This window comes from Pseudorca crassidens, chromosome 3 (assembly GCF_039906515.1).
Source record: "Pseudorca crassidens isolate mPseCra1 chromosome 3, mPseCra1.hap1, whole genome shotgun sequence".
NCBI classification, from domain to species: Eukaryota; Metazoa; Chordata; class Mammalia; order Artiodactyla; family Delphinidae; genus Pseudorca; species Pseudorca crassidens.
In genome coordinates, this window is record NC_090298.1 from 127,577,186 (window position 1) to 127,604,623 (window position 27,438).

The 27,438-nt window shown below is 49.0% G+C and overlaps 2 protein-coding genes and 1 pseudogene across 2 annotated transcripts in view; 1 reads left to right on the forward strand and 2 right to left on the reverse strand.

The window, feature by feature from the left end:
* The window catches only part of FAT2 (FAT atypical cadherin 2), an 86,016-nt gene extending 83,568 nt beyond the window's left edge, over positions 1-2,448 (reverse strand). The window contains exon 1 of the mRNA XM_067732324.1: positions 2,286-2,448. The gene's annotated coding sequence lies outside the window, so the exon portion shown is untranslated. The remainder of the gene's footprint in view (positions 1-2,285) is intronic.
* SLC36A1 (solute carrier family 36 member 1) overlaps positions 1-17,347 on the forward strand; it is a 166,850-nt gene extending 149,503 nt beyond the window's left edge. The window contains exon 11 of the mRNA XM_067732333.1: positions 14,397-17,347. Coding sequence (XP_067588434.1) covers positions 14,397-14,440 — 44 coding nt within the window. The 3' untranslated portion in view covers positions 14,441-17,347. The remainder of the gene's footprint in view (positions 1-14,396) is intronic.
* Positions 8,423-9,487, reverse strand: LOC137220841 (uncharacterized protein NKAPD1 pseudogene; annotated as a pseudogene).
* Positions 17,348-27,438: the final 10,091 nt, after the last annotated feature.

Sequence of the window (27,438 nt, forward strand, 5' to 3'; positions counted from 1 at the left end):
ACTGAGGTTTAAAGGAATTGAGGCCCAGGTCATACAACCGATAATATGCAGGATTTGGACCCACACTCTTCATTTTAAACCTGTCTGGAAACCCCTATTGTAAATGTAAGCATTTAGTTCCATTAGTCATAGAAACAGTAACACTGAGCTTCTGAGTTAGCTCAGCTTGTGCTGGGGACCCAGGAAGCACGGGAAGCTTTCAGGGGCTCAGCGCACACATTACCGAAGGAACCCAAAAGGCAGGGCGCATCCGGCAGGTACAGCAAGTTCCCCACCTATGCCACCCCATTGTCCCTAGCACACACTGGTTTCCACTAAGGCTGCCCCACGTTCTCGCGTACTTGGTGAGAACAAGAAGGAAAACCGCCAGGCCGAGGTGAGTTCATTGATACCCAGGGAAGAGTGTGCAGGCAGCAGAGGGTGGTGGCCCAGCTCACAGAGGCCTGGGGCAGGGGGGCCTGGCAGCCCCTCCCAGTGGAAAGCACAGGCACAGCTGACATGTAGGGGCTGAAGAGTGTCAGTGTCTTTCTGGTCTGGTTCTCTGAGTCCTTAAGGAGGCCACTAAGGGTCATGGAAACGGGGGAGTTCTAGGGAAACCTTGACTCCCTCCAGTTCCTCCCCACTTTACAGATGAGGAAACTGAGACCCAGGGAGCTTGTGGCTGACGGGGCCTCACTGTTTCGCTCCACCACCCTGGCCAACTCATGGACTCAGCCCCTTCCTGCCAGAAGTGTAACCTGTGCTCCGTGGAGAGCCCTGGGGCGAACCCGATCTTGCCTCTTCCTGCACCAGGGTGTTGAGTTCCACAGCTTCCTCACCTGCAAAATGCAATCATTCCTGCTCTGCCTACCCAGCAGCCTTGCTGGGGTCAATCGATTAAGAATGGATCTTACAGGGAACTGTATTCGGTGCTCTGTAATGACCTATATGGGAACGAAGTCTAGAAGAGAGTGGATATATGTATATGTATGGCTGATTCACTTTGCTGTACAGCAGAAACTAACACAACATTGTAAATCAACTATACTCCAATAAAAAATTAATTAAAAAAAAAGAACAGATCTTAACAATAATCCAACCACCATTATTGAAAATGTAGGGAAATAGGTAGGCCCAGAGCACTATGAAACTCTTTCAGGCCACGCCGCCTTTGAGTTACAGGGACATGAATAATGAAATTCTCTTTTCCCGCTGCCTGCTTTGAAAACCCAACATTTTCAAATAACCGTGTATACTCAGCCCCATCCCCAAACACAGGAAGCATCCAGTGGGTATCAGCTGTAATAAAAACTGTTAGTTGGTTCTGCATGGAGGGCACTGCTCACCTGCCCGGGCTCAGCACCCCCACCTTAAAAGGAGCTGAAGGATTGGAAATGCTGCGTTCTGAGCCTGCTTCTCTACCTCCCTGCTCTCCTGAGCCCAGGCCTTGCCCCTGAGTGCTGTGCGTCTGGGGACAGAGGCAGCCTTTCTGAGCCCTTAGCCAACCTCAGCATGGCCTGCTGCTTCCCACACTGGGGCCAATAGCACCCGCGCCCCCCACCCCAAGTGGAGGGCTGAACTCTGGCCTGGTGGCTCTGTTCAGCGTTCCACTCCAGCTCTCCTTCCCCCACAGATAGGCGTCAGATTCCTGCTTCCCCCAAGAGCTGCACCCATTCCCCACGCCCACCGCAGTGCTGCCCTTGGCCTCTGAGACTCGCTGCCTTTCGCAGCCCTTGGAGACAGTGAGCACCCCCATCCAACAGCCAGGAAAGCTGAGGTTCTAATCCGGGTGCCTCTAAAGAGTCGTAGAGAGTCACCCTCCCGCCCTCCCTCCCCCTCACCAGGTGGCTTTGTCTGTTTTAGGGACCCTGTGCCTCCTGGACACACAGGAGAATTCAGCACCTCTCGGTTCCCTGGCCCCAGCCCTTCCTCCTAAAATCAAGGAGGAAATTGTCTCCACATCCCCTTGAAGGCTCAGCCCCAGAGAGCCCGAGCAGGGGATTTCATTCTTCCAAGAAAAGGAGCCCAACTTTCCATACATGCAAATGTGACCTGGCTTCTCCCGAAGATCAAAGCCCTAGCCTTGTCCATTCCTGGGCCCCAATCCCCAGCCCCCAGGCTCGGGCTGGCTTCATTCAGTGTACCTAGGTGACCAGGACCCCGGTGTCCTTGTCCTACCCCTGCCGTGCCTGCCCCAGCCATCTCCTGGTTCTGTCGCCACCTTCCAGGAGCCCCCGCTCAGGGACCAGAATGGATGAACTTTGCAACTCCCACCCCCTAACTTCCCATCCTCCAGCAGTTCTTACCTGTGCCCTTCAGGTGGGGGAGGGTGCCCCGGGGTGGGCTGCTGGTCTGGAGCCCCTTTCCCAAGCCCCAGGCTGACAAGCTCGGGAGGGAGGTGCAGAGTCTCAGAGCAGGAAGGCGCACACTCGAAGAGGCTGCTGAGAAAGTTGGAGTAGGTGTGTCCCAGCCCAGGAGGAGGAGGAGGAAAAAGGAGGTGGGAGAATTGAGGCGGATCATCCCCTCCTGCCAGCTCTGGAGTGGAGGGAGGGAGCCAACTGGGTTGTGGCCCAGAACTCACGGTGGGGAATCAAGTTATGGAAAATGACGGCTAGAGAGTTGCTGAGAAATCGGGCCCATCTCCACCTCCCTTCTCGGTTTTACAGAGGGATAAACTGAGGCCCTGGACAGGTTGTACTTGCCTGAGGACACAAAGAGACCATGAGGCACTGGGAAGGGACACAGGTCGCTCAGCTCTCCGGCCAGTGTTCTCTCCTCTCTCCTCCCCACGCTGCAGATCTGGATGAACGACCACAGTCACCCCTCCCCGCAAGGTCTGGTTAATAACTCCCTACCTCATGATGTTGTTATGAGGATTAAATGAGATAACAGTTGAGGGAAGGCACTTGGCAGAGAAAGTCCCCTGTAAAAGGTAATTCTTCTTCTCATTGTTATTAGCTGTGCCTTCCTCAGTAAGTGACTTAACCTCTCTGAGCTCTGGTTTCCCCAGCTGTGAAATGGGGGTAACAGGAATCCCTACTTCATAAGGTTGTGCAGAATCGTGAGACAGATAATGTGTGTAAAGTGCAAAGCACAGTGCCTGGCATCTCTTTTCCAGGTACTGTACTGGACACTGGTGACATAGAGGTAAATGAAATAGTTCCTGCCCCACAGAGCTGAAAATGGCTCTGTTACCATCCTGTTCATTCCCCCCGCTCTCCCCCGGCCCCCAGATTTACAACCCCTCTGCAGCTTCCCTGGCAAATAAATGAGTCTTTGCTTGCATACCTCTAATTACAGGGAGCTCACTACCTCTTCCAGCAGTCAGTTCTGACTCAGCAATTCTACCTGATGTTCAGCTGAGTAGCAGCCCTTGAACCTGGTTAATAAACAAGAAGTCTACATATCTTTATTATTACTATTATTATAACTATATGACTCAAGACAAATGATGTCAGTTTGCTGTCTCTATTTCCTCTTTTGTTAAATGGGCTCAAAACTGCTGGGGCCACTCAGAACAGAACTGTTTCCTCTGCCATGCGACAAAACCTAAGGCCTGATTCTCTGGCTAGGACTTGGTTTTCTAAAAGTTCAGTCTGGACCCTATGGCTGAGTGGAACCATTAAGGTTCTGGTCTTGTTTATGGAGGAGTAATGAGGCTCTTGGTGGTTTCCCAGCGCTCAGGAGATATCCATTCATGGAGTGGCTGCAGCCACTGTGGGCCATGCCCTCAGGGATCTGTCACCGGGGTCAGGGATGACCACAGGTGTCAAGCAGCTTCCATGTGTTGCCCAAGACATCTAGAGGGGCCCCCTAACAGGAAGAGTCACCCAGATGTTCCCTCCTGCAAGTTGCATGAGAGGCCTAGGGGTTTACAGCGTGAGGGGGACTGCTGTGATCAACGCCAATGGGAAGGCTAACCTGGGCAATTATCCACGTGGCTGATTGCCACCCAAGTCTCCGAGTCAGGGCCGATTAGGCATTAACCCGAGGAAGGTGGCTGTGCGGCCCCTTTGGCTAGTCATGTGTGACTATCTGCCTTTGGGCTCCCCATCCTGGCCAAGGCTGGCCTCCAGCCTGTCCAGTGCAGGGATGTCTGCAGCCTGGGGATAAGGGAGCAACGAGGATTGGGATAGATCGCAGAAGCGCAGAACGCTACTGACATCTGTCCTCTCCTCCCCAGTTCCTCCACCATTCCTGCCCCAGGCCCTGATCCCCCACTCTGCGGGTCCCAGGACCTAACTGGGCGACCTTCTGGCCTCCAGCCCCCCAGGGAAATTGCACTCCTCACTGACCCCCAAGCATGCTTGCAACTTCTCACTCCTGAGCCCCTGCTCACAGCTTCCCAGACATCAAAAATGGTACCTATTCATCTTGGTACAGCCCATATGCCAGCTCCCCTCTGTGAGCTCCCCCAGACCATGGCCCTGACCTGAGTGAGAAGTAATAATAATAATAATAGCAGCTAATCTTTATGTCAGGCACTCATCTCAGCACTCTGCGGGGATTATCTCGTTTCTCTGAACGCCGCCACAGTGGATTAAGCGCTGTTATCATTCTCTAGTTTTCAGATGAAGAAACTGAAGCTCAGAAAAGCTTTAATTACTTGCCCAAGGTCACTGGTCTAGACTAAGCTAAGTTGCAAGCCCGGCTCTGTCTGGACCCTCTTAACCACCGGGCTGCACTACCCCGGCTCTCCCCTGCCTCCCTGCAGCACTGTGGCCGAACCTCCTGTGTGCCTCTCTGCTTTGTTCTACTTTTGTGGGTGCCTCTTTTCACATCACCTTCCACCCCACTCTGGTTTAAGCTCTTCAGGGATGGATCTCTGTCTAACCCAGGGGTTCTCAACCGAGGCTGCACACTGGCATCGCCTGGGAAGCTTCTACAAATCATGGTGCCCAGGCCCCACCCCCCAGACCAATTCCATCAAACTCCCTGGGAGTGGGCCCCGGGCATCAGTTTTTCCCAGCAGTGTCAGCCACATCATAGGCATTTAAAGAATTACATCTGATTCTGAATCCCCTGCCTGGACCTCAGTTTCCCTGTCTCATTGAAGCAGGTGTTGAACTCTGTCTGATCTTTGACATCTAACTCTAGTATTCTAAAGCTCTAACATTCTTGACATAGGATGTTGTAGGCTTCAAGAGAAAGACCTGGCAAATTATCACTGTCCACTCTCCTACTTGCCTGAGGAAAGCTGGACTGGTGAGCACTTCCTCCCTCCCTCCTAGGTTTTCCTTCCTAGAGCAATCTGTCCATGTTCACCATGGGGTAGAGAGTATAAATGAGGGGCTTGAGCAGTGATGAAAATTCTAACCAGATGACAAGTTTCAGGGTGTCCATGGATTCTGGAAGCACAGAGAGTATTATTTTCATTTCTAATAGACTGAACCCCTCTGATTCCTTCTGGGGCAGGCTAAAGGCTCAGGTTAATTCAGTGAAAATCATAGACACGAATCATGAAAGACAGCGCATCACGGATGCATGTGCAGGACTGGCTGACAAACATCCTGGCTGGCACGGGACTGAGGGGCTTCCGGGGATGCAGGACTTTCAGGGAAATGGGAACCGTCCGTCACCCTAATAGAGGGAACTGCTACATCACTGGCCCACAGGAGTCACATACCCAGAGTAGGTGTGGAGTGAGTGTGGCCCACCTTGGAGGACCAGTCTGGAGAAAAGATTCAGCTCATAGGGACAGTTGGCTGATGGACTGGTTACAATGAGAGAGCATGTTCAATGAACATGAGACGCAAGCTGTCATTTCCAGGTCTGGGGTCCCTTCTGTCATACTTCCCGGGGAGAGTCACATATAGCAGGATGGGAGTGGGTACAGAGCGGAGACCCTGGAGTCTGGTTCATGGACCTGTGGACAGGAAGGGCTCCAGAGACCTGGCTGTCCATGGGACCTGATGCCTTTAAGGAGGATGAAGTCATCAGGGGATGAGGCCACCTGGCTCCGTGAGGGCTGCAGCCTGCAGCCAAGAGGAAGAAGCAGAAGGTGGAAGGCAGGTGGGCTGAGGGGGCCGAGCTGGGGATGTCAGCTGTGTGGCTGACAGACGGGACCCAGCAGGAGTGGGAACCGCCAGCCCTGGTGTTGCCTGGGGTGCCCGGGAATGTAATCAAACACTCAGCAGACCTGCTGGCCATGGGCATCTGGGCACCACCAGGCCCTCCAGCTCATCCTGACCCCCAGCTGGCAGTTCTGACAGGCTCCTGCCAGGAGAAGTGTCCGGCCTGGTTGGTGAGGCTAGTAAGAATGAGCTCATCCGCCCAATCCAGCCCTCAGTCAGCCTGCCTCAGGCTGGTGCTGGTAGGTGGGGTGTCGCTGAGAGCTCCTAGAGCCCGGCTGGCTGGTTCAATGTCTTTGGTTAGGTCACCGCAACAGGAAGACGGGAGATGGGGGTCCACTCTGAGGACGTGAAATGGAACCTCTGATGTAATCCCCACCTTTACCTGCCCCCAGACGGGGGGCTCTGATGTGGCCCTGGCCCCACTGAGAACCAGTATCCCTCCCATGTCCCCTTCTCCACAACCGCGAACCACTTTTCCAGCATCATCTCCCATTTCTCCCTCTTGTATAGTAACAACAACAGTAACAATTGTGGTGAATATATGAATAACTGATATTTGTTCTAATTTATTATGTACTAGGCTAAGTACGCATCGTCTCATTTGATCCTCAGAGATCCTCCCAGTAAGGTACTACTATTATCATTCTCATTTTGCAGAGGAAGGAACTGAGATTCAGAGTTTAAAGGGACTTGTCCAAGGTCGTCATACCTTTAAATGGCAGAGCCCGGATTTGAACTAAGTTTATCTAGATCTAAAACCTGTGCTCTTAACCTCCGCCCTCTGTTATGCTCCAATCCAATCACAGGATTTGGATCCATGGCCATGCTGCCTATATCTAGATAGGCCCCCGCTCTTGATTCAGTGCTCTGCTGTCTCTGTCTTACAAATCCCAATAACTTAAAAAAAATTTATTTTATTTTATGACTAAGCATTTTATTGGAAATCTGTTCTGTAAAGAGAACAAATTTAATAGTTTAGAACTGCAAAATATTACCACCTCGTGGAATGTTGTCATAGTTATAGTCTATTGCTAGGGTCGTACACTGTCATGCTACCATGAAGTATTTCTGTATTACACACAGGGAAAGCAAGGCCAGGGAGGTTGACTTACCTGCTCCGGACCTTATAACCAATGAATGGCAGAACCAAGATTGAAAGTCTGAGCTTTCAAGCTTTTTACTCCACCCATGAAGTGACAACCAAGAAAAAACAATGTCACTTGACCTGCCTTAATGAAAAAAATTCACTTGTTTTCTGCCAGCCTTCTTCCAGTGATATTTGGTTTCTTAAGAATTGACATAGTAGGAATCACAGTATATAGCAAAGGGAAGTAACAAGGTCTCTGCTTGGTGCTTTAATCCAAAGGCAGACTAGGAAGAAATGGATATGTCCCCGAGAAGCCTGTTTCATTTTGGAACTGATTCAACCGAGTTTCAGGAAAAAATCTAAAGTTCATTAACAGATTAAGAAATGAACAAGGAAGACAGCGCTTAAATAGCTGTTGCTGCCCTGAATCCTGTTCAGAGCACTATTAGCACAACTAATGCCTAATTCATCCTCATTTGGTTGAGGACTTAACCTAAGACAACTGAAGAAATAATTCTGAACACAAGTCCATTTAGGCAATGAACAATGGAGCTAGAAAACCTTTTATGATCCAATTACCATGTTTAGAGATATACTGAGTGTAGCCACAGACCCTGTCCAGCAGGGAAATTTGACAAAAACTCCTAGTCTCTTCCAATAACAGCTGTCTATGGATGTTATCATGAATAGAAAATGTTCTTACGCTCATTTCCTCATTAAGTAAACTGGACCACGCCTGTGGGGTCGAAATACAGAAAGGTCAAAGCACCAAGGCTAAAGACAAAAAAAGTCAAGTTGTGGCACCTACTATGTAAACAGACAAGAGCAACAGCTGTTCCCTTATCATACCATTGTATACAGCACTAGTTCCAATCCATCTCTTGACCCCAGCCCTTGCTTTCCCCAAATTCAACATTCCACTTGGTATACCCAGGTCATTACTGGATTCAGCTTTCTGGGTCCTTTAATTGGCTGCATATGCACTCTACACTAAATGTGATTAAGTACAAAAATAATAATAATAATAATGTCTTCAAGAAACCTTCGTAACAAAATAACAGATTCCCTAGTAACAATTAGAGGATCAAGTTTAACAGGCCAAAATAGAAGACAAGGGGCTTCCCTGGTGGCGCAGTGGTTGAGAGTCCGCCTGCCGACGCAGGGGACACGGGTTCGTGGCCCGGTCTGGGAAGATCTCACATGCCGCGGAGCGGCTGGGCCTGTGAGCCATGGCCGCTGAGCCTGCGCGTCTGGAGCCTGTGCTCCGCAACGGGATGGCACAGGACAGCTCTGACCTCAGGCCCCCTATGCTGAGCAGTAGAGTCACTGGCAAATCCCCAAGGTGTAAGAGCTATAAGTATCCAGAGTCATGCAGGAAACAAGGATGTTTCTTTGTCATTAAGTCATCCTCTGAACTCTCTGCAGACCTTCCATCTGTATCCACTTTCCAATTTGTGTGTTTGTTTGTCCTCTCCGGTATTTCATTGTTATCCGTAGGGATGTGGGCTTTTTTAATCTCTCTTTTTCCTTTTGGTTTTCTTTGTGTCTCTTTCCTCACTTTCCTCAGAACTACCCAATGCAGAATCATCTGACTGAGAAGTGTCACTTTCTGCCTTTAAGAATAAAGCAGATTTCTTGAGAGACTTTTTCCTGGATTTTTTCTTGCGCTTATGTGGCTGTTTCCTTTTCCTGGTACTAAAAGCCCCAGTTTCTTCTGAGAACTGGCTTGAGGAATCTGCTGTTATATCTGTGGCTTCCTTTTTGCTTTTCTTCTGTTTTTTGTGTGACATTTTTTTCTGCTTTTTTTTTTTTTGTGGGATTTCTTTGACTTCTTGTGTTTGTGAGATTCATGGGTAGATGATTTTTACCTGGGGAGATGTTTTTTTCCCATTGGTAATATCTTGCTGATCACTACTGTTTCAAATTCTTCAGGGTATAACACCTTATATCCACTGTGACCCCATCTGTCTGGCATGTTAGCTTCATAATCATGTAACTTCTTGTTCCAGGATTTAGGCTTAAGAAAATCATCATCCAGTGCCCCAGAAGTTTCATTCTTTGGCCTCCAATAGTCTCTTTTGACTTTCTTCATCAAAACCATCACTACGCATCCGGCTTGAACTGCTGGGTAACATTTTCCTTTTGGTCCCCCGGTACGCATCTTCCATCTGTTTCTCCAGTTCTCTTGTTTTCCACATATCTGATTCCTCCTGAGTCTTATTGTGAGCATCTATGTGCTGGATGACGTTCCTCAGGAGGACCGTCCCCAAGGGAACTCAGGACATTCTTCAATCCCTCGATCTGTGCGCCGCAGCCTTGCCCCAAATAACTTTTTTTTTTTTTTTTTTTTTTTTTGCAGTATGCAGGCCTCTCACTGTTGTGGCCTCTTCCGTTGCGGAACAGAGGCTCCGGACGCGCAGGCTCAGCGGCCATGGCTCACGGGCCCAGCCGCTCCGTGGCATGTGAGATCTTCCCGGACCGGGGCATGAACCCGTGTCCCCTGCATCGGCAGGCGGACTCTCAACCACTGCGCCACCAGGGAAGCCCCCCGATAACTTTTGAATGAGGTTCACTCATGGTCGTTTCGCACTGGGCCAAGCAGATGAGGTAGCAGGTTCTGCAGATCAGCCAACCTCAGCCCATCACCCTCCATTGGCTCATGCTGTGTGTCTACCTGGTTTGCCATCCCGCCCGCACCTACCAGATCCATCACAAGGTTGCCCAATCCAGGAGCATCTCTTGGCCTCCCTCTCCACACCTCCCCATGAACTGCTGGGGCTTCTGTGCTCTTTGTGGAGCACAGATTGCTGTGTTCCGGTCTGACAGTGAGGTCAGGGCAGGATACCACTGTGTGGTCCTCCTCCCCCTTGCTGTACTTGTCAGGGGAGTGGGACACAGGGGGCGGTTTGAACTTGATGTTAGACAGTTGGATTCAAACCCAGCTCTGCCATCTTGCAGCTGTGTGACATTGGACAAGTTACTCAACCTCTCTGGGAAGTAGTTTCCTCATCTGCCAGATGGAGGTGGCAATGGAGGGTGGCCGAATGGGGTTCTTATCTTGCAGGGGTTGTCAGGATTAAATAAGGTAATGAATCAGTAAAACTAAGCAGTGTGCCTGAGGCGAAAAATGGTAGTGTTCTGGATCAGTTCGGTGTCTAATTCATCTATGAATTTCCAGTAGGTCTTCATATAGTGCTAATGAAACGTGGTAGGTGCAGAAGAGGAATAGACGTGAAATTGTTTTGCGAGTGCCAGAATGCCACACGTGTAGAGAGTAGGACATGATTACGGATGCAGAAACTGAGGCCTGGAGAGATTTCCTGGCCTGCTCAGGGCCCCACTGCCCTCTCTTCCCCGCTTGCTCGGGTGCTCAGGTCCTGCTGGGTCACCTCCAGGTCAGCAAGGCAGAGGCCCTCAGGGGCAGGAGTCTGCTCTCTGCTGCCTGAATTCCGGAGGCAGTTCTGGCAGCCCCACCGGCCCCATCTTCCTCGGCAGCCACATTCCAGACATTCTGCCCAGGCGAGGAAGAGGCCAGCCCGAGGGAGGAAATCCGGAACCACTAGACAGGGGGTGGCAAGGAGAGAGGTCTCCTGGGGACCAGGCTTGCTGGCGCTCTGGGTCCCTCAGCACAGCAGGTGCTCCTCACAGGCCAGACCTCAGGCCACCCAAGGCTCCTTTGTGGGTGCTGGGGGAGCTGCTCATGAGGAAAAAGACTAGCAGCACAGCGGTTTTCTAACTTAAGACTCTGTAGGCCTCGTGGAGCGACAGAGCGATGAGGTTGTTAAAAATGCACGTTCCAGGTCCCACTGCCCCCATTATGGAGGGGCCCAGCGTTCTGCATTTTTAAATGAGCCTCCAAGAGGGTGCAAAATCAGGTTTGGGAGCCTCTGAGTCCATCCACTGTATAGATGAGAGATGAAGAAGATGCAGTCAAGAGAGGGAAGAGAATGGCCCAAGGTTACCTAGCAACCAGGCTGTCCAAAGGGGAGCCACTGCCGCTGATGGAAACAGGAGGGCCTCAGAGGCAAGATGCACAAGAGCAGGGAAACCCAGAAAGGAAGAGGAGCTGAGAACAGGGTGGCTCAAGGGAAAGTTAGAAAGATGGATAATCATTCCCCGTCTTTCCCCACCGCCATCCCTGTACCCCTGTCCCTCACAGAGGCTGCTAACGATCCCAGCTCAGTGGTACACCAAGCCCCATCTGCTCACACGCTGCCTGTGGACAACCACGCCCACCCCCCATCTCCTCTCTCCTCATGCGTTGCCTCCTCATGTCACCGTGTACAAGAGAGTAAGACATCCTGGGCTCAAGTCCCAACTCAGTCACTACCATGCTGTGTGGTCTTAGGCAAATTCCTGACCTTCTCTGACTCTTAGCTTACTCATTTGTACAATGATGGGACTAGACCAGCTTTGCTCAAAGTGCAGTGCATGGATCAGCTCCACAGAAGCACAGAAACTTTGCTAAAATGCAGATTCTCAGACTTCCAACCAGATAAAATGGGTAAAGTGTTGCATTTACACAAATAATACATGGTATATTTTCCTTCTAAAATAATAAAACGTTACATTTAAGGCTAAAGCCCTCTTTGCTGCCACCACCAATACCTTCTCCAAAGGCAAACAGTATAATCATTTACATGTGTAACGTTTCGAGATACTTACATTGACACATAAATATACCGGTAGGGGAACTTTCCTGGTGGTGCAGTGGTTAAGAATCCACCTGCCAATGCAGGGGACATAGGTTCAAGCCCTGGTCCGGGAAGATCCCACGTGCCGCACAGCAACTAAGCCTGTGTGCCACAACTACTGAGCCTGCGCTCTAGAGCCCACGAGCCACAACTACTGAACCTGCATGCCACTACTACTGAAGCCCACATGCCTAGAGTCCATGCTCCGCAACAAGAGAAGCCACCGCAATGAGAAAACAGCGCACTGCAACAAAGAGTAGCCCCTGCTCGCCGCAACTAGAGAAAGCCCATGTGCAGCAACAAAGACCCAATGTAGCCAGAAATAATTAATTAATTTAAAATATATATATATATATATATATATACATACCAGTAGGAAATATATAGCGTTTGGGTATTTTGCTTGTTTCAAGGGGGTGGGAATGGAGGTTGTTAAAGCAGTATGTTGTGTGTCCTTCTGCAACTTTTTTAGTCAGTGGTATGTATTGGGGTCTTTTCGTGCAGTACACATAGCTCCACCTCACGCTTGGAGCTCATTCTGGGGCTCACTCAAGTTTGAGAACCTCTGAGCTAGATGAATTCTGACATCACATCTTATGAGTCTAATTTTAGCATAAGGTAGGGGTAGGGAGAGCAGGATATTTCCAGCAATGAGGGAAGGTCCAGCCTAATTAGAGTGTCCTTGGCACTTGGAGCTGGACTTCATTGCTCAGATATCCCGTATCAAGAGTATGGTACCCTGGGATCCAGCTAAGGTCCCCTACTTCCCTTCCCTTAGAACTCTCAGGGCCACTCCCTCCCTCCCTTGCCAGCCCCTGGTCATCCTGATGTCATCTGTGCAGGCAAGCCTGACTCAGGCTGTCCCCGCCACCCGGAAGGCAGCTCCCCATGGCTCTTGATGGAGGCTAACTGGTTTGACTTGGTGAAGCAGCCCAGGGTTTCCCAATACCTCCTCGCTGGGGACCTTCTAGCACATGCCGTCTGGCTCTGTGGGGGACCCAGGAGCTGTCTGGGTCTAGAGTAGTAATGTTTTCCTCACTGTCCTCAAGATTCTGTCACAGCTGTGGGACCATGAAGAAGCCCTTATCCTTCTCAGGGCTTCCCTCTCCCCATCTGTCCATAAGGTTGTACTCATTAATCTCTATGCCTGGCAAGAGCATCTAGCAAGAAAAATTATGCAAGATTTGTTGAATGAATAATAGTTGAAAAGCCCCTTCCAACTCCCAAGGAGTGCAGATTCCAGCCAACCAGTGTGAACAAAATGCATAGCGTGTGCATAGCCCTAGACTGAGAACTGAGGGGGATGGAACTCTGAAAGAGACATCGTCCTTGCCCTCGAGTTGCAGACAGCCCAGCTGGGGGTCCAGTCATCGAGTCAATCAGTATTTCCCTGGAGTCTAGCATGGGGAGGAATGGAGCCAGGTGGGGGCAGTCATGGAAGGACAAGGGGTCGGCTCACAAGTGATCAGGGAAGAGTGTGGGTTAGGAGACAGGCAAATGGAGATTGTGGTCACAGAGACTAAGGGTCCAGCAAAGACGTCAGAGGAGAAAGCATTCAGAGGGAAAATGAGGTACGTGGAGAGTGAAAGCAGGAGATAGGGAGAGTGTGACACATGACAGACTTGATAAATATTTGCAATAAACAGATTGTTATAGATACCAAATTGCGTTAAATGGATGAATATAAATATATGAGTATATTAAATAGATGACAGAAATAAGCAGATGAAAGTAAGTTAGTCATGCATGGTTGGATGGACACGTGGATTGGTGGACAAATGGATGGATGGGTGGATGGGTGGATGGATGATGGACAAATGGATGAGCAAGCAGAGAGACAGACAGATAATCTTAGTCTAGGCTCGCTGGATGTAGGGTCCAATGTCCAAGTTTGGATTGGGGCCCTTCTGCTTACTGACTCTTATTGGCCATGTGACCATGAGAGTTTTGTGCTGAAAACAAGGATTATCAGTCCAACCTGTCACCTTCCCCAGGAAATTATAAGAATTGCTCAAATAATAGATGAGAGGGAGAACTGCATAAAGCTGCATGTAAGTGTCAGAGGATTGCGGTTATAAGCAAATCTAAAGGACTTCTCGGTCCTAGATACACATAGAGGACGATGCAGAACTGGCACATTAAGAGACTGGTGGAGGAATAGATGTAGGAGCTGGAATGTATATTACACAGCTGTAGGACCTACTCTATCAAGTATCTGTGGAGCAAACTAAGGGCCTGATGTTTGGGGACTGCTTGAGGTCAGTGTCTGGCTTTACTCACTTTGTCTCACCATCCAAAGCATGCCACTCCTCCCGAAGAGAGCACCTTCTGCTGTGACGCTCAACTCTGCTTCCCTCTTCAGAATCACCTGGATTACTCAGCCTCAGGGTCAGTATCCAGAACCCACCAATATCAGAATCACTTGGATGCCCACTGACAAGTACAGATTCTGGGGTCCCCCTTCCGTCCTCTACATCAGTGTCCTTTGATGTGCCCGGTGAGGATACCGGCTTCGTGCCTTGCACACAATGATTCTTCAATAAATATCTGTTCATTTTGCAGCTGTTGCTGTTTGCCCAGGTTCACTGGTTGATATTGAGGATTGAGACTTGAACCCAGCTCTCCTGCTGCCTCTTCCAGCTCCCTGCCAGTGCCTCCTGCAAGGAAGTGGCCCACATGACCTCTCCATGGCCCTAGGCTCTGAGATTGCAAACTCCTCAGCAGCTCTGGGACACAAGCCTCCCCAACTGCCCGAGGATTTTGAACTAAGCCCTCCGGCTTTCACCAGGCTGCTGCTGGGATCCTTGAAAACCCAGGGATAAGGGAGGCCTAATGGAGGTAAGAGGTTCTTGCTTCTCCTCCCATCTGCCTGCTGCCCAGATGGGGGCCATGCTAATGTGCTGCTCAAGTCCCAGGGAAGGAGCCACGAGGGCATTGCAGGGGAGGTAGAGCTGCTAATTACCCACAGAAATCCCAAGTTGTTGAGAGCAGTTGTTCTCAGCCCTTGCTGCTCCCTGGAATCACCTGTGGAACTTTACAAACTATTGTTATGTGGGCCCACCCCAGAGATTCTGAATGTCTGCAAGCCTGGGCGTCGGACTGTTAAGTCTCAGTAGGTGACGCCAATGTGGAGCCAAGGCTGGGAAGCAATGCCTAGAGGTGTCCCTTACCCAGGGACTTGCTGTGTTTTCCAGCTGGAGTGCTAAGCATCGAATCCCCATCTCCAAGATGGAGTAAGTGAGACTCAGAAACGTCAGGCAACATGCCCCAGAGCGCATAGTGTGTTCCTTAAAAGCCACAGAAATCAACCTTGCCTAACTTACGCAGAAGGGGGATTTAATGCACAGTTATGAGCGACACAAAATGAGAGTGTAGGGTTCACAGTTAGACCTCCCAAAAGACAGGAGCCAGGAGTGGATGGGCAACCCACTCAGGCCGTCACCACCAGGAGGGTGCCCCTCCTGTCCGTGAGCCGGTCTTCTCAAGATCCAGATTGCTGCCGGTGGGTTGGGCTGGCTGAGCTTGGGTCCCTTGCAGGGCTGGGATGAGGGCGAGGCTGATCCTGCACTTGTGTGACCCTGAGAGTGAGTGCCTCCTTACATTTTGCACCCTGGGGGCCTTAGACACCTGACTCCCCTCACCCTTGTGCTGGTCCTATACCTTGGCCCAGGGAGGAGGGTACCTCCTGTCCTTAGTGACAGCCCACTAAGACTGCATCAGATAGCCCCTGGATGCCTCCCCAAGGGATAAATGTGGCACTGTTACCAAAAGGAGAGGAATGGACGCTGAGTGGGTGAAAATACAGGTGCCCACTCCCAGGTTTAAGAGCAGAGCAATTAAAAATACGATTCTGGGGCTTCCCTGGTGATGCAGTGGTTGAGAGTCCGCCTGCCGATGCAGGCCGGTCCGGGAGGATCCCACATGCCGCGGAGCGGCTGGGCCCGTGAGCCATGGCCGCTGAGCCTGCGCGTCCGGAGGCTGTGCTCCGCAACGGGGGAGGCCACAGCAGTGAGAGGCCCGCGTACCGCAAAAAAAAAAAAAGAAAAAAGACTGGAGTTGGATGAATCTGGATTTAAACCCAGGGTCTCCCCTTAATATCTCCCTGACCTCGGACAAATCAGCCTACTTCTCTGACTGAGCCTCAGTGCAAAAGGATGCTAATAATGGTACCATCTGTTGACCTCTGACTTCTGGCTCTTCATTCCACGCTCTTGCCCCTATGTTTGCTCTCAACTTTTCCAGTGGGGGCACCTAACTGCAAAGGAGAGAGGGCTTGGGCCCCTGAGGGCATGGGGGCGGAGTCTGAAATCACTCACAGCAAGCACATCTTTCCTTTGAGACACATCAGCCGGACTGCCAGGAAGTCCACTTTGGGCACATACCCCAGGGAAGTGAGTGCTTACGTCCACAAAGAGACACACACAGGGACGGTCATAGCGATGTCATTCCTAGAATCCAGAAACTGGAAACAAGCCAAATGTTCAGTAACAGTAAAATCAGTAAACTAAGCCACAGTACATGAGCACAAAAAAATAGCAGACCACTGCTACACGTAGTAATATGGATGAATCTCAGACAACACACTGAGAGAGGCAAGCCAGACCCCAAGCAGCATATGCTGTATGACTCCACGTACATGAAGTTCAGGAACAGGCCAAACGAATTCACTGAGCTGTACTTATTAAGATAAGTGAACTTTATTGTATGTAATGCCAATTTTTAAAAAATGTTTTAATTTTAAAAAAAGAAACAACACGTAACTTTTGCGATCTATCCAAATACGTTTGCACTTTAACAATGATTTCCTCCAGCATGTTTCAGGAAAGTGGACTCTTCAGGAGTATAGGCCTTGTTTATCCAGTGGACTCCAGTCCCCTCTCCTTGGAGGCACACTCCCAGGATAAGAAGCTTTCCCCCTCACTCCAGTTTGAATGATCTCCATAAACATCCAAAGCCAAGAGTCACAAACTAATGGTTCCTGAGCCACAGTCACCCCTCCTCACATTCTTTTTAACCCACTCTAGGTTTTCTTCATTTTTATCAATGAGTTGTTTTAAATCCAGGCTTCTCTTGAAATTTTGGTTGATCTGAAAAATGGGCGTGTTGGCAGCAGGTGCCGCAGATTTTAGATGGGACACAAGTATGTGAGTTCCCCTAGTCCCTCCCGGCTTGCCTCACTCATCCCCTAGGTCTCCCTGGCCTCTGCTAGCATTTGAGTGTGTGCCCTGCTAGCTGTGTGCCCTGCTACCTTGGATTTGAACCGCCACTGCTCTCCTATCCAACTCCTTCCCTGGCTTCTAGGTCCCTCCTCCAGAAAGCCCCCCAGATAGGCCACCTAACACTGTCCTCTCCCTTCTAGGTCAAGGGCAAGTAAACTATGGCCCATGGGCCGGTGCAGCCCATTGCACTGCCCGCAAGCTAAGAATGGGTGTTAGATTTGTAAATAATTGAAAAAAATCAAATCAAGCATAATATTTTGTGATATGTGAAAATTAAAAGAAATTCAAACCTCAGTGTCCTTACCTAGTTTTATGGGAACACAGCCATGCTCACTCATTTAGGTACCATCTATGGCTGCTCTCATGATACAATGGCAGAGTTGAGGAGTTACATCAGAGACAGTATGGCCCACAGAGCCTAAAATATCAATATTTACTGTCCAGCTCTTTGCAGAAAAAGTGTGCCAGCCCGTGCTCTAGGTCCCCCCAGTCCACGGGATTGTTGCTGTATCACCTTTACAGGCTGTGCTGTTTGGATAAGGAGATAATTTGCCCTGTCTGTACTCTTTAATGAGACAGTGTCATATGCCACCTTTGTACCACTCCTTCCACAGTCTTACCTCCGGTGGGGCAGATAGTTCTCTGCCTTAGGGCTTGGGAGAGGAGAGAGCCTGAACCCCCGGAAATGGATTTGGGAAGACTCTGGGGAGGACATCCAAGCTAAGACACCAAAGGAGACAAAGACCTGGATACCTACTTCCTCTTTTAACTGCCCATGCTTACAGGAACCCTAGAACCCTAAGTCTCTAGGCCTGGCAGGAACTTCTTTTTTTTTTTTTTTTTTGGCAGGAACTTCTGAGAGACTTCCATCCATCCATCCATCTATCCATCCACTCACCCAACACTGCTAGCTCCCCTGTATGTTTAGTACTGTGCTAGGTTAGACTGGAAACGAAAACTTGGTCTCTGCCCCCAAGGAACATAGAGCTTAGTGGGTGAGACAGATGTTTAGAGACAAGATTGTACTTCAGTGTGAAAATCATTATAGAGAGATGTGAGCACACAGCTGAAAGAGATGCTAACTCTAATTCTTTAATTTTGCAATTGAAGAAAAGGAGGTTAACCAGAGAGGCTAGGAAACTTGCCCAAGGTCCCACTGCAAGTTAGTGATGGACGTGGAACTAGAATCCTTTCCCAACTCCCACTTCTTTGCCCTTTGCTCTCCCATTCCTTCCTCCTGTCCTTCACTTAACACGTATTGTGGAGCCCCTACCAGGTGCCAATCACTGCTCTAGGTGCTGGGCCTGCAGTAAGTGAGTGAGAGAGACACGTTCCCTGCCTGCCGGAGCTTCCACTGCGGGAGAAGACAGAATTAACACATCAGCAAATCAATCAATTGGATGATGGGAGCTAACTGTGAGCTCTCAAGAAAATAAAGCAGAGGAAGGGCCTTGGCATCACGGCGGTGGGATGGCCGGCAAAGGCCTCTCTGAACAGATGACCCCTGAGGGGGCCCAGAGTGATGAGAAGCCAGCCACACAGGTCAGGGAGGAACATTCCAGGCGGAAGGAAAAGCGGCAGCCAGGCCTTGTTCTGTGCTTCGTCCAAGACTCCACTCCTTCCGCCACTCGGAACAGGAGAGCCGTATGCTGGAAGGTAGCTTGAGACTCTTTATTGCTTGGGGTTTTGCTCTGGTTTTTGCTTGGTTGGTGCCATTTGCTGTGCTAGCTGGAAGCGCCGGGAGAGGAAGTGGCGGGGCGGGTCGGGGGTGGGGGGTTGCCGTGAATTGAAGGGGAAGGTGGTTGGGAGGAAATTCTGATGGAGATGTGAAAAAACGAGAGGGTTTCTCTCTGCGTACGCAACTGACAGTAAATGAGACCCTGTAAGATGCTAGTCAGTTCCCAAAAGGTAACAAAACCTCTGTCTTCGGCACTTAATTCTTTAAAGGATTATCCCTGAGACTGGGGGAGGGCAGGGAGCCCAACCTGGGAGTTCTGGCAGCCACACAACCTCCTCTGAGGCAGCAGGGAGACCTGGGGACCCCAACTGCCTCAGCAACAACTGGGTCGGGAGCCAGGGAGCCAGGGTTGTAGTCCTATCTCTGCCCCAAGTGACCATGTGAACTTGGGTGGGTAGCCTGCCCTCCCTGGGCCTCAGGTGTCTCATCTGTGCAATTAACGAGGACGTGGTAAGAAGCATAGTTTCAAATTATGCTTCAAGGAGACCTCCAGTCCCAGAGAGAGGTTTTTAGGGCTGCCTTGGGGGCATGGGCAGCAGAAGATAGGACGGATAGAAGTGGGCCCTCACTCTTTTCAACCAGAACCGCCTACTTTAACCTGTTTCACACTCCGGGTTTCTTCATGAGGAAGTATGTGTAGTAATAATGAAAATAAACACTGAACCCTCCCACGATGTTGGTTGATTACGTGTGGTAATGTGTGCAAGATGCTACTGCAGTTACCCTGCATGGTACTTGTATCATGAGCATATATATTTTATAGATGAGGAAACTGAGGCTCTGAGCTGTTAAGTACCCTGTCTAGGATCTGAGCTAGGAGGCAAAGGCTTGTGGTCAGGCCCCTTTTAACTGGCCCCCATTCAGAGTACAGGTGTTTTGTATTAAAGTAATAGGCTCTTGAGTTGAGGACTCTGCTACTTACTAACAGGCCTTGAGTGCCCTGAGAGTTATTGAAAGAGATAATGCCCATGAGATACTTCACATGGAACTTGGCTTATGGTAAAGGCTCGATAATCGTTAGCGACTATCACGGTTATTAGTGTTTTAATTTCCTGTGAAGACTGATTCCACTTCTAAAACATGTTTGGAAAGGACTGGAGTAAATGATCCCTAAAGATCTTCCAGCCCTGGCAGTCTCCTTCTCAAAAAGAGGGATGCAGCTGTGGGTGAGCAGCGCGCTGCTGCCTGGGGGGTTGGGGGAGACGCTAGCTGGTAAAGAGGCTTTCCTTAGTTTTTACAAAATGAGAAAAAGAAGGATAAGCCAGTGAGATTTTCAAAAAATTTACTTTATTTCATTTAAAGGACTGTGCTTGAATCAGAGATGAAAACCTATCTAAGAACAAAAATGCCTGGTGATGGTCGAGCCCTGGCTGTGTCCTGGACATTTTACACAGATGTTCTTGCTTAATCCTCACAACGCCCCCCCATATAATTGAGAAAATTGAGGCTTAGCACAGTCAAGTAATTTCTCTGCGGTCCCACAGCTGAAAAGTGGCAGAGCTGAGACACACTGAGGCCCTTGGGACACAGAGCTCTGCCCTCTTAACCAATATGCCATCTGTCCTAGAGCTGACTTTTATGTTTAATGGCTTTATTGAGATGCAATTTACATGCCATAAAATTCACCCATTTAAAGTGGACAAATCAATGGCTTTTTGTTTATTTACAGCGATTGCCCTAATATAATTTTAGAACCTTTTCATCACCCCCACCCCCAAATTGCATACCCATTAGTAGTCACTCCCCAATCCCCATGCCTCACCTCGAGCCCCTGCCAAGCTCTAATCTATTTTCTGCCTCTATAGATTTGCCTAATCTGGACATTTCAAATAAATGGAATCATATGTGTTCTTTCGTTCCTGGCTTCTTTCACTGAGCATAATGGTTTTGAGGTTCATTCATGTGGTAGCATGTATTAGTACTTCATTCCTTTCTGTGGCTAAATAAAATTCCCTTGTATGGGTGTACCCCACTTTGTTTATCCCTTCACCAGTTGATGGACACTTGGGCTTTTTCTACTTTTTTAGGAATCAGGAATAATGCCTCTATGCACATATGTATATGGGGTGGGGTTTTCTTTTTTGACATATGTTTTCATTTCTCTTGGGTAGAATGGCTGGGTCCTATGGTAACTCTATCCTTAGCGTTTTGCAGAACTGCCGAACTGTTTCCCAAAGCGGCCATTTTGCATTCCCACCAGCGGTGTATAAAGTTTCCAGTTTCTCTACATCCTTGCGAACACTTGCTATTATAGCCAACCTAGTAGGTGTGAATGGTGTCGCACTGGAGTTTTGATTTGCATTTCCCTAATGACTAAGCATGTTGAGCACCTTTTCATATGCTTATTGACCATTTGTGTATCTTTTTTGGAGAAATGTCTATTCAAATCCTTTACCCATTTTAGAATTAGATTGTCTTTATGTTGTTGAGTTATAAGAGTTCTTTATATATTCTGGATACAAGTCCCTTATTGGATATACAATTTACGAATATTTTTCTCCCATTTTGTGAGTTGTCCTTTCACTTGTTTGATGGTGTCATTTAAAACACAAAAGTTTTAAATTTTGATCTCCAATTTATCAGTTTTTTTCTTTTATTGCTTATGCTTTAGGTGTTATATCTAGTAAATCATTGCCTAATCCGGAGTTGCAAAGATTCACACCTGTATTTTCTAAGAGTTTATAGCCCTTTAATTTAGGTCTGTGGTTCATGTTGAGCTGTTTCATATATGATGATATATAAGGGGCCAGATTCATTCTTTTGCATTGTGTATCCAATTATACCAGCACCGTTTGCTGAAAAGACTATTATGTCCATATTGTCTCAGTGCCCTCATCAAAATCAGTTGACCATAAATGTAAGGGTTTATCTCTGGACTCTCAGTTTTCTTCCATTGACCTATATGCCTGTCCTTCTGCCAGTACCATACAGTCTTGATTACTGTGGTTTTGTAGTAAGTTTTGAAATGGAGGAGTATGAGTCCTTCAACTTTGTTCTTCTTTTTCAAGATTGTTTTGGCTTTTCTGAGTCCCTGGCATTTCCATATAAATTCTGGAATTAGCTTGTCAAATTCTACCCAAAAAAGGTCTCAGTTTTAGAAGTGTTCTTTCTTTTATGAAATAAGGTGATAGAAGACAGTAATTTTTAAAGACCTTATTTAGCCAAAAAAAAAGTAATCCTGTGTTGGGCCCGCAAAGTTGTGGGGAATTTTATCAATCTGTGAGATCCGAAAGTGACTTGGAAAGTTCTGGAGAGTGGGTTAGATTTAGAGGTAAGGCAGAGAGTGTGCACTCCTGGGGCGGAAGATGGAAGACAGGGCATCAGGTGGGGCCTTGGTGTAACAGGTACGTCTTAGAGTGTCTGAAGGGCTGAGAGGTGGGATCTGGAAGACCCTGTTTGCAGGAAAGGCCCAAAAGACTCCTGAAAAAAGTCACCCTCCACCAGGGGAACCAGATCTTGGCCCCAAGAAGGCACCAGTGTCAAGATGAGGGAAAGCAGCGATGCGGGGGTACTGCCCAATGTCTGATGTTCAGAAGTAGCTAATATTGACTGAGTACTTACCCTGAACTAAGCACTTTAGATGCATCTCATTTAATGCTCACCACAGTCTTGTCAATTTATGTCACGTTGCTTAATTGCCTAACACAGCACTGTCCAATAGAAACACCATGTGAGGGCTTCCTGGGTGGCACAGTGGTTAAGAATCCGCCTGCCAATGCAGGGGACATGGGTTCGAACCCTGGTCCGGGAAGATCCCACATGCCACGGAGCAACTAAGCCTGTGCACCACAACTACTGAGCCAGCGCTCTAGAGCCCGTGAGCCACAACTACTGAGCCTACGTGCCACAACTACTGAGCCTGCATGCCACAACTGCTGAGCTTGCGTGCCACAACTACTGAGCCCGTGCGCCTAGAGCCCATGCTCCACAACCAGAGAAGCCACTGCAATGAGAAGCCGGTGCACCGCATCGAAGAGTAGACCCCCACTCGTCGCAACTAGAGAAAGTCCACGTGCACCAACGAAGACCCAAGGCAGCCCAAAAGTAAATAAATAAATTAATTAAATTTGTTTTTTAAAAAAGAGAAATACCATGTGAGCTGCATATGTGATGTTAAGTTTCCAGGAGCCACATTAAAAAGGTAAAAAGAAGCAGATGAAATTCATTTTGGTAATATACTTTTATTTAACTCAATATATCACAAATGTTATCCTCTCCAGCATTAATCAACATTTAAACATTTACTAGTGGGATATCTTTCCTTTCTTTTTTTCCTTACTAACACTTTAAAATCCAATGTGGTCTTATAGATGTCCAGCACATCTTGATTCAAATGCTAAATTTTCATCAGCAATGTTTGAGCTGTGTTTAGATTTCACAAAATTTACATTTGAAAAAGTAGCTTCACATTCCTGAGTTATATCAAACATACTTAAAAGTGAACCAAGTATGTGCTTTTAAGTTTAAATTAATAAAAAGTAAATAAAATTAAAAATTCAGTTCCTTAATCTTAGTAACCAGATTTCAAGTGCTCTATGGCCATGGATGTTTAGTGGCTATTGTGTTGGACACACAGGCCAACACTCCTGTCACCCTGTCATGCGGGCAGTGACAGAGTCAGCTTGTTGACCACTGCATCACTTGCATTGAGTGGACACATAGTAGGCATTCAATGAACATTTATTGAAGAATACATGCGTGGATGCATCGACAAGCAAATTGAGCTAATGGACAAATGAAATAAGTAGTAAACAGACAACTAAACTAGGCCAAATGCCTACAGCTAGTAAGTGGCAAGAAGAGAATTCAAAGCCAGGTCTGACTCATTCCAAAATCTATTGGCTGCAAAGAACATATGTGGGTATAGGAAAAAAAGACGGGAGCCTGGCCATCGGGCCAAGGACCATCAGGGTGTCCGCAATGCCCTGCCAGCCCTCTGTAGGATCCCCCCTACCCTCCCTGACCTGCTGTGCCACCTTCCCCCTGGCCAAGTTCCAGGGATGCTCCAGGAGCCCCGAGGATGAAAGGCTGGTAGGAGCAGGTGACGCCATGGACGTGATGACAGCCGGCCGCACGAAGCACAAGAGCAAAATCCTGGACACAGGAAATGGGCACCAGCTGCACAGACTGAGCCCTCATTTGTCTTGAAATCTGCAAACTGACCTCATATCTGGTCACAAGTCCTGGGGCTGGCCCAAAACAGGAATGAGAAGCCAAGGGAAGACTTTAGTTTCAGTCACAGGACTTCAGAGCTGGAAAGAGTTAGAGGGATCACCTCAACCAAAACATTCATCTGGTAGATCAGGAAACTGAGGCCTAAGAAAGGCAGGGCCCCACGGACGGTTACACAATGGCCTCTTTAAAAGGAAAGGTCACATCTTAGTTTTTCTATTGCTGCTGATAACACTACTTCTTTTTTCTAAAACGCTACCAGGTTCGGGTTCTCTTCCAGCCCCTGCCAATCATTCTGCCACCCCCATAATGCTGGGCCCCAGTGTCCTTAAGGGAGTAGCCACATTGCTGGGCATTTCAGCTGGTTCTGCCGTGAGCTTTTGCTGACCATTCTCTCTGCCTGAAATACCTTTCCTCCCTTGTTCTTTTCTACTGCACCCCTCACAGTCTCAGCCTGGCTAGCTAGCTAGTTACCCTTCAAGGCCAGCATCAAATATCACTGTTTCAATGAAGTTTCCCCCTATGCCATTGAACTTGTGCATCTTTTCTCTCATGAGGCTCTCCATGGTAGCTATTGGACAATGGAGAAAACCAGGGGGCTTCAGGGAGCCATGGGAGGGGCCCCATGGCTGAGACCCAAAGTTGAGGGGAGATTGTGGAAATGAAGATTGGAAAGAAAGGTTGGGACCACATGGGAGAATGGGGCAGGTTGTAAACAGTTGAGAAGTGAGGAAATGGAGGCCCTGATGTGTCTGCGTGGAGTGGAAGCCAGGAGATCTGATCCTATAACAGGGACATTTCTCTGGGGATCTCATTTGATCCCATTTTCACAAGGAGATGGAAAACAACATCATTGAAGACATGATCCCTGGCTCCCAGAGCTTCTAATCCAATCAAGGAGAATCATTCATTCATTCATTCATTCATTCAACAAGTGCTCACTGAGAATTTTACCTTGTCCCAGACGCTGTCATAGACACTGAGGATACAAGCAGGTCTGCGTGTGTGCGTGTGTGTGTGTGTGTGTGTGTTTGCAGAGGGGAAAGGGCAGGCATATTGCTCTAATTCTTTCAATGTGCTAAGCACTGTTCTATATGTTAGGGATACAGCTGTGCAGAGGACAAGTGTGTTCCTGCCTCAGGAAGTTCCTGCTCTGGTGAGAGAAGACAGACATTCAGTAAGTCATGACAAGTTTGACAGGTGCAGTGCATTTTGTGAAAGGAGAGTAAGAAGCTCTAGGGGAACATGCGGCAGGGGAGCCTGTCTCGATCCGGTGCCTCCATGACGAGATGACATTTCATCCACTCCTCAAAGATGAAATACAAAGAATTCCAAGATGAAAGGTGAAACACACAGTGCAGGTGCTTTGGGAGCACAGCAGGGGGGCACTAGACGTTGACAGGGTTGAAAGGAAGGCCTCTTAGAGGAAGTGACATCTAACGTCACCTGCATAGATATATGATTATTGATGGGAATAGATCCGAAGAACAAGGAGAACGTGTAACAGAGGGTCTGAACTTTCCTGAGGAAGGTTACTTGATCTAAAACCTGAAACCTAAGTGGAAGTTAACTGGTAAGAAGTGGAAGACGACAAGTGTTCTCAGCAAAGGAATGAACGTGTGCAAAGGCCCTGGGGTGGGGAGTATGATTCTCTGAGAACCACTTTCCTCTCCGAGCCCTTTGATGAGGCTCTGCAGTTTCAAACCATCTGTTAGAGCAGAGAGTTGGTGCTGGAAAACGTCCCGTGTGCTTGCTGTTCTCTGTCAGTGGGGCGTTCAGGGCACTGAAAGGCATCTTCTTGGGGCCTAATCCTGAACTAAGAGCTTCTGAAGGAACTTTAAAGATCATTGAATTTAGCATCATCAACCCCTCCCCCTTTCCTGAAAGAGAATTGAGACTCAGAGAAAGCAATGGACTTATCAAGGTCACGGATGGTCATGCTAATCAGTCAGCACGAGGTAGAGACAATTATTGGTTTCATGTGACAAAGAAGGAACCTGAGGCTCGTGGAGGGGATCTTGACTGGGGTCACCCAGCTAGAAATCCCCAGCGTAGCTGACCCCAGAGCCTCTACTCCTATCCAGTGGAACTCTTAGGCAGAACTCGGCCAGAACCCAGGTTCTCTGACATTCAGCTCCATGCTTCTTGCTTTTAGAATAGATATTCAGCCTGGTGTACCCCTTCTGGGAGGCCTCCACATCCCTGAACCAGGAGCGACCAACTTCAGGTCCACCCTTAATAGTGTGGAGCGACAAGCACTAGTCCAAATGCAAGGCCCCATGGCTCCAGCCCACCTGCCTTCCCTTCTTACCTGTTCCCTCCGAACAAGGAAGATGCTTACACCTCCCAGCCCCGGGTCCACCCACACCACCCTAACTCCTGCCCAGCAAACAGCACCAACGTGGCCCCTGCTTAGATCTCCCTAGGGATGCACTGCCAGCCCTTGGAGGAAAGCACCTGGCAGAGGCCTGATGCAGAGGGAACTGGGCGGGGGGTGGGGGGGGTCACAGGCTTGGGGAGAGCCATCCCCTTGGCTCCACAGACGCTTGGCCCCAGGCGAAGAATGCCACTGGACGAGGGGCAGGGCGGGGCCCTGTAGCTCCAGCGTGCGGGGTATCCTAACTGCAAATGATCCCAGGGTTACTGCTAGGTCCCCTTCCTGCCCCATTAGCCGGCTTTCCAGCAGGACTGATTGGTACCCACGCCTTGTACTCCCTGCGAGCACACAGCCCACACCCTTACCTCCTCCTGGGCCCTTACCTAATAATGACCCCCAACCCCTGCCAAGATCACCCCATCCCCACCTTGGGTTGTGCCCTGACTTGAGCAAACCACAGGCCTGTGTACCGTGCTAAGGCAGGATGAGTCAGGGGCAGAAGTCGAGGTGCTGAGAGCCCTGGGGAGCGGCAGGCGAGAGGAAGCTCTGCGGCCCGAGAGGAGTGAATCAGGCAGGAGTGGCTCGGATCCTGGTTTCCAGCCTCTACTCAGCAAATACCTGTAGCAGCCAGGGAGGTGGGGGGATGGAGAACCAGGCACCCCTGGTCTTGGGTCAGGCAGCATTGAAGAAGTCTCTTTTTCCAGGAAAACATGTAGCTGTCATCTCTCGAGTTGCTGATTCTGCAGTATGCTTATGGGGGAATGAGAAGGCTCTGTGTGTGTGTGTTCACGTGTGCACATGTGTGCACGTGTCTGCGTGTGGTAGGTACGTGTGTGTCTCTGGGCACACCTGTCTCTGCACCCATCTGTGTGTTTGTGTCTCTGTGTGTGTGCAGTGTCTACATCTGTGTGTGAATGTGTAGGTCACTCTGCACCCGTGCCGGTGTGTCTCTGTTGTGTGGATCTGCATGTCTGTCTTTCCCTCCGTAACCTGTCTTAGTGCAGCAAGCAGGAGACCCCAAGCTTGGCTCCTGCCATGTGATCCCACAACCAGTAATCTCAACCACCGCGTTTGACTGTTAGCCCCTTGAGGACAGGC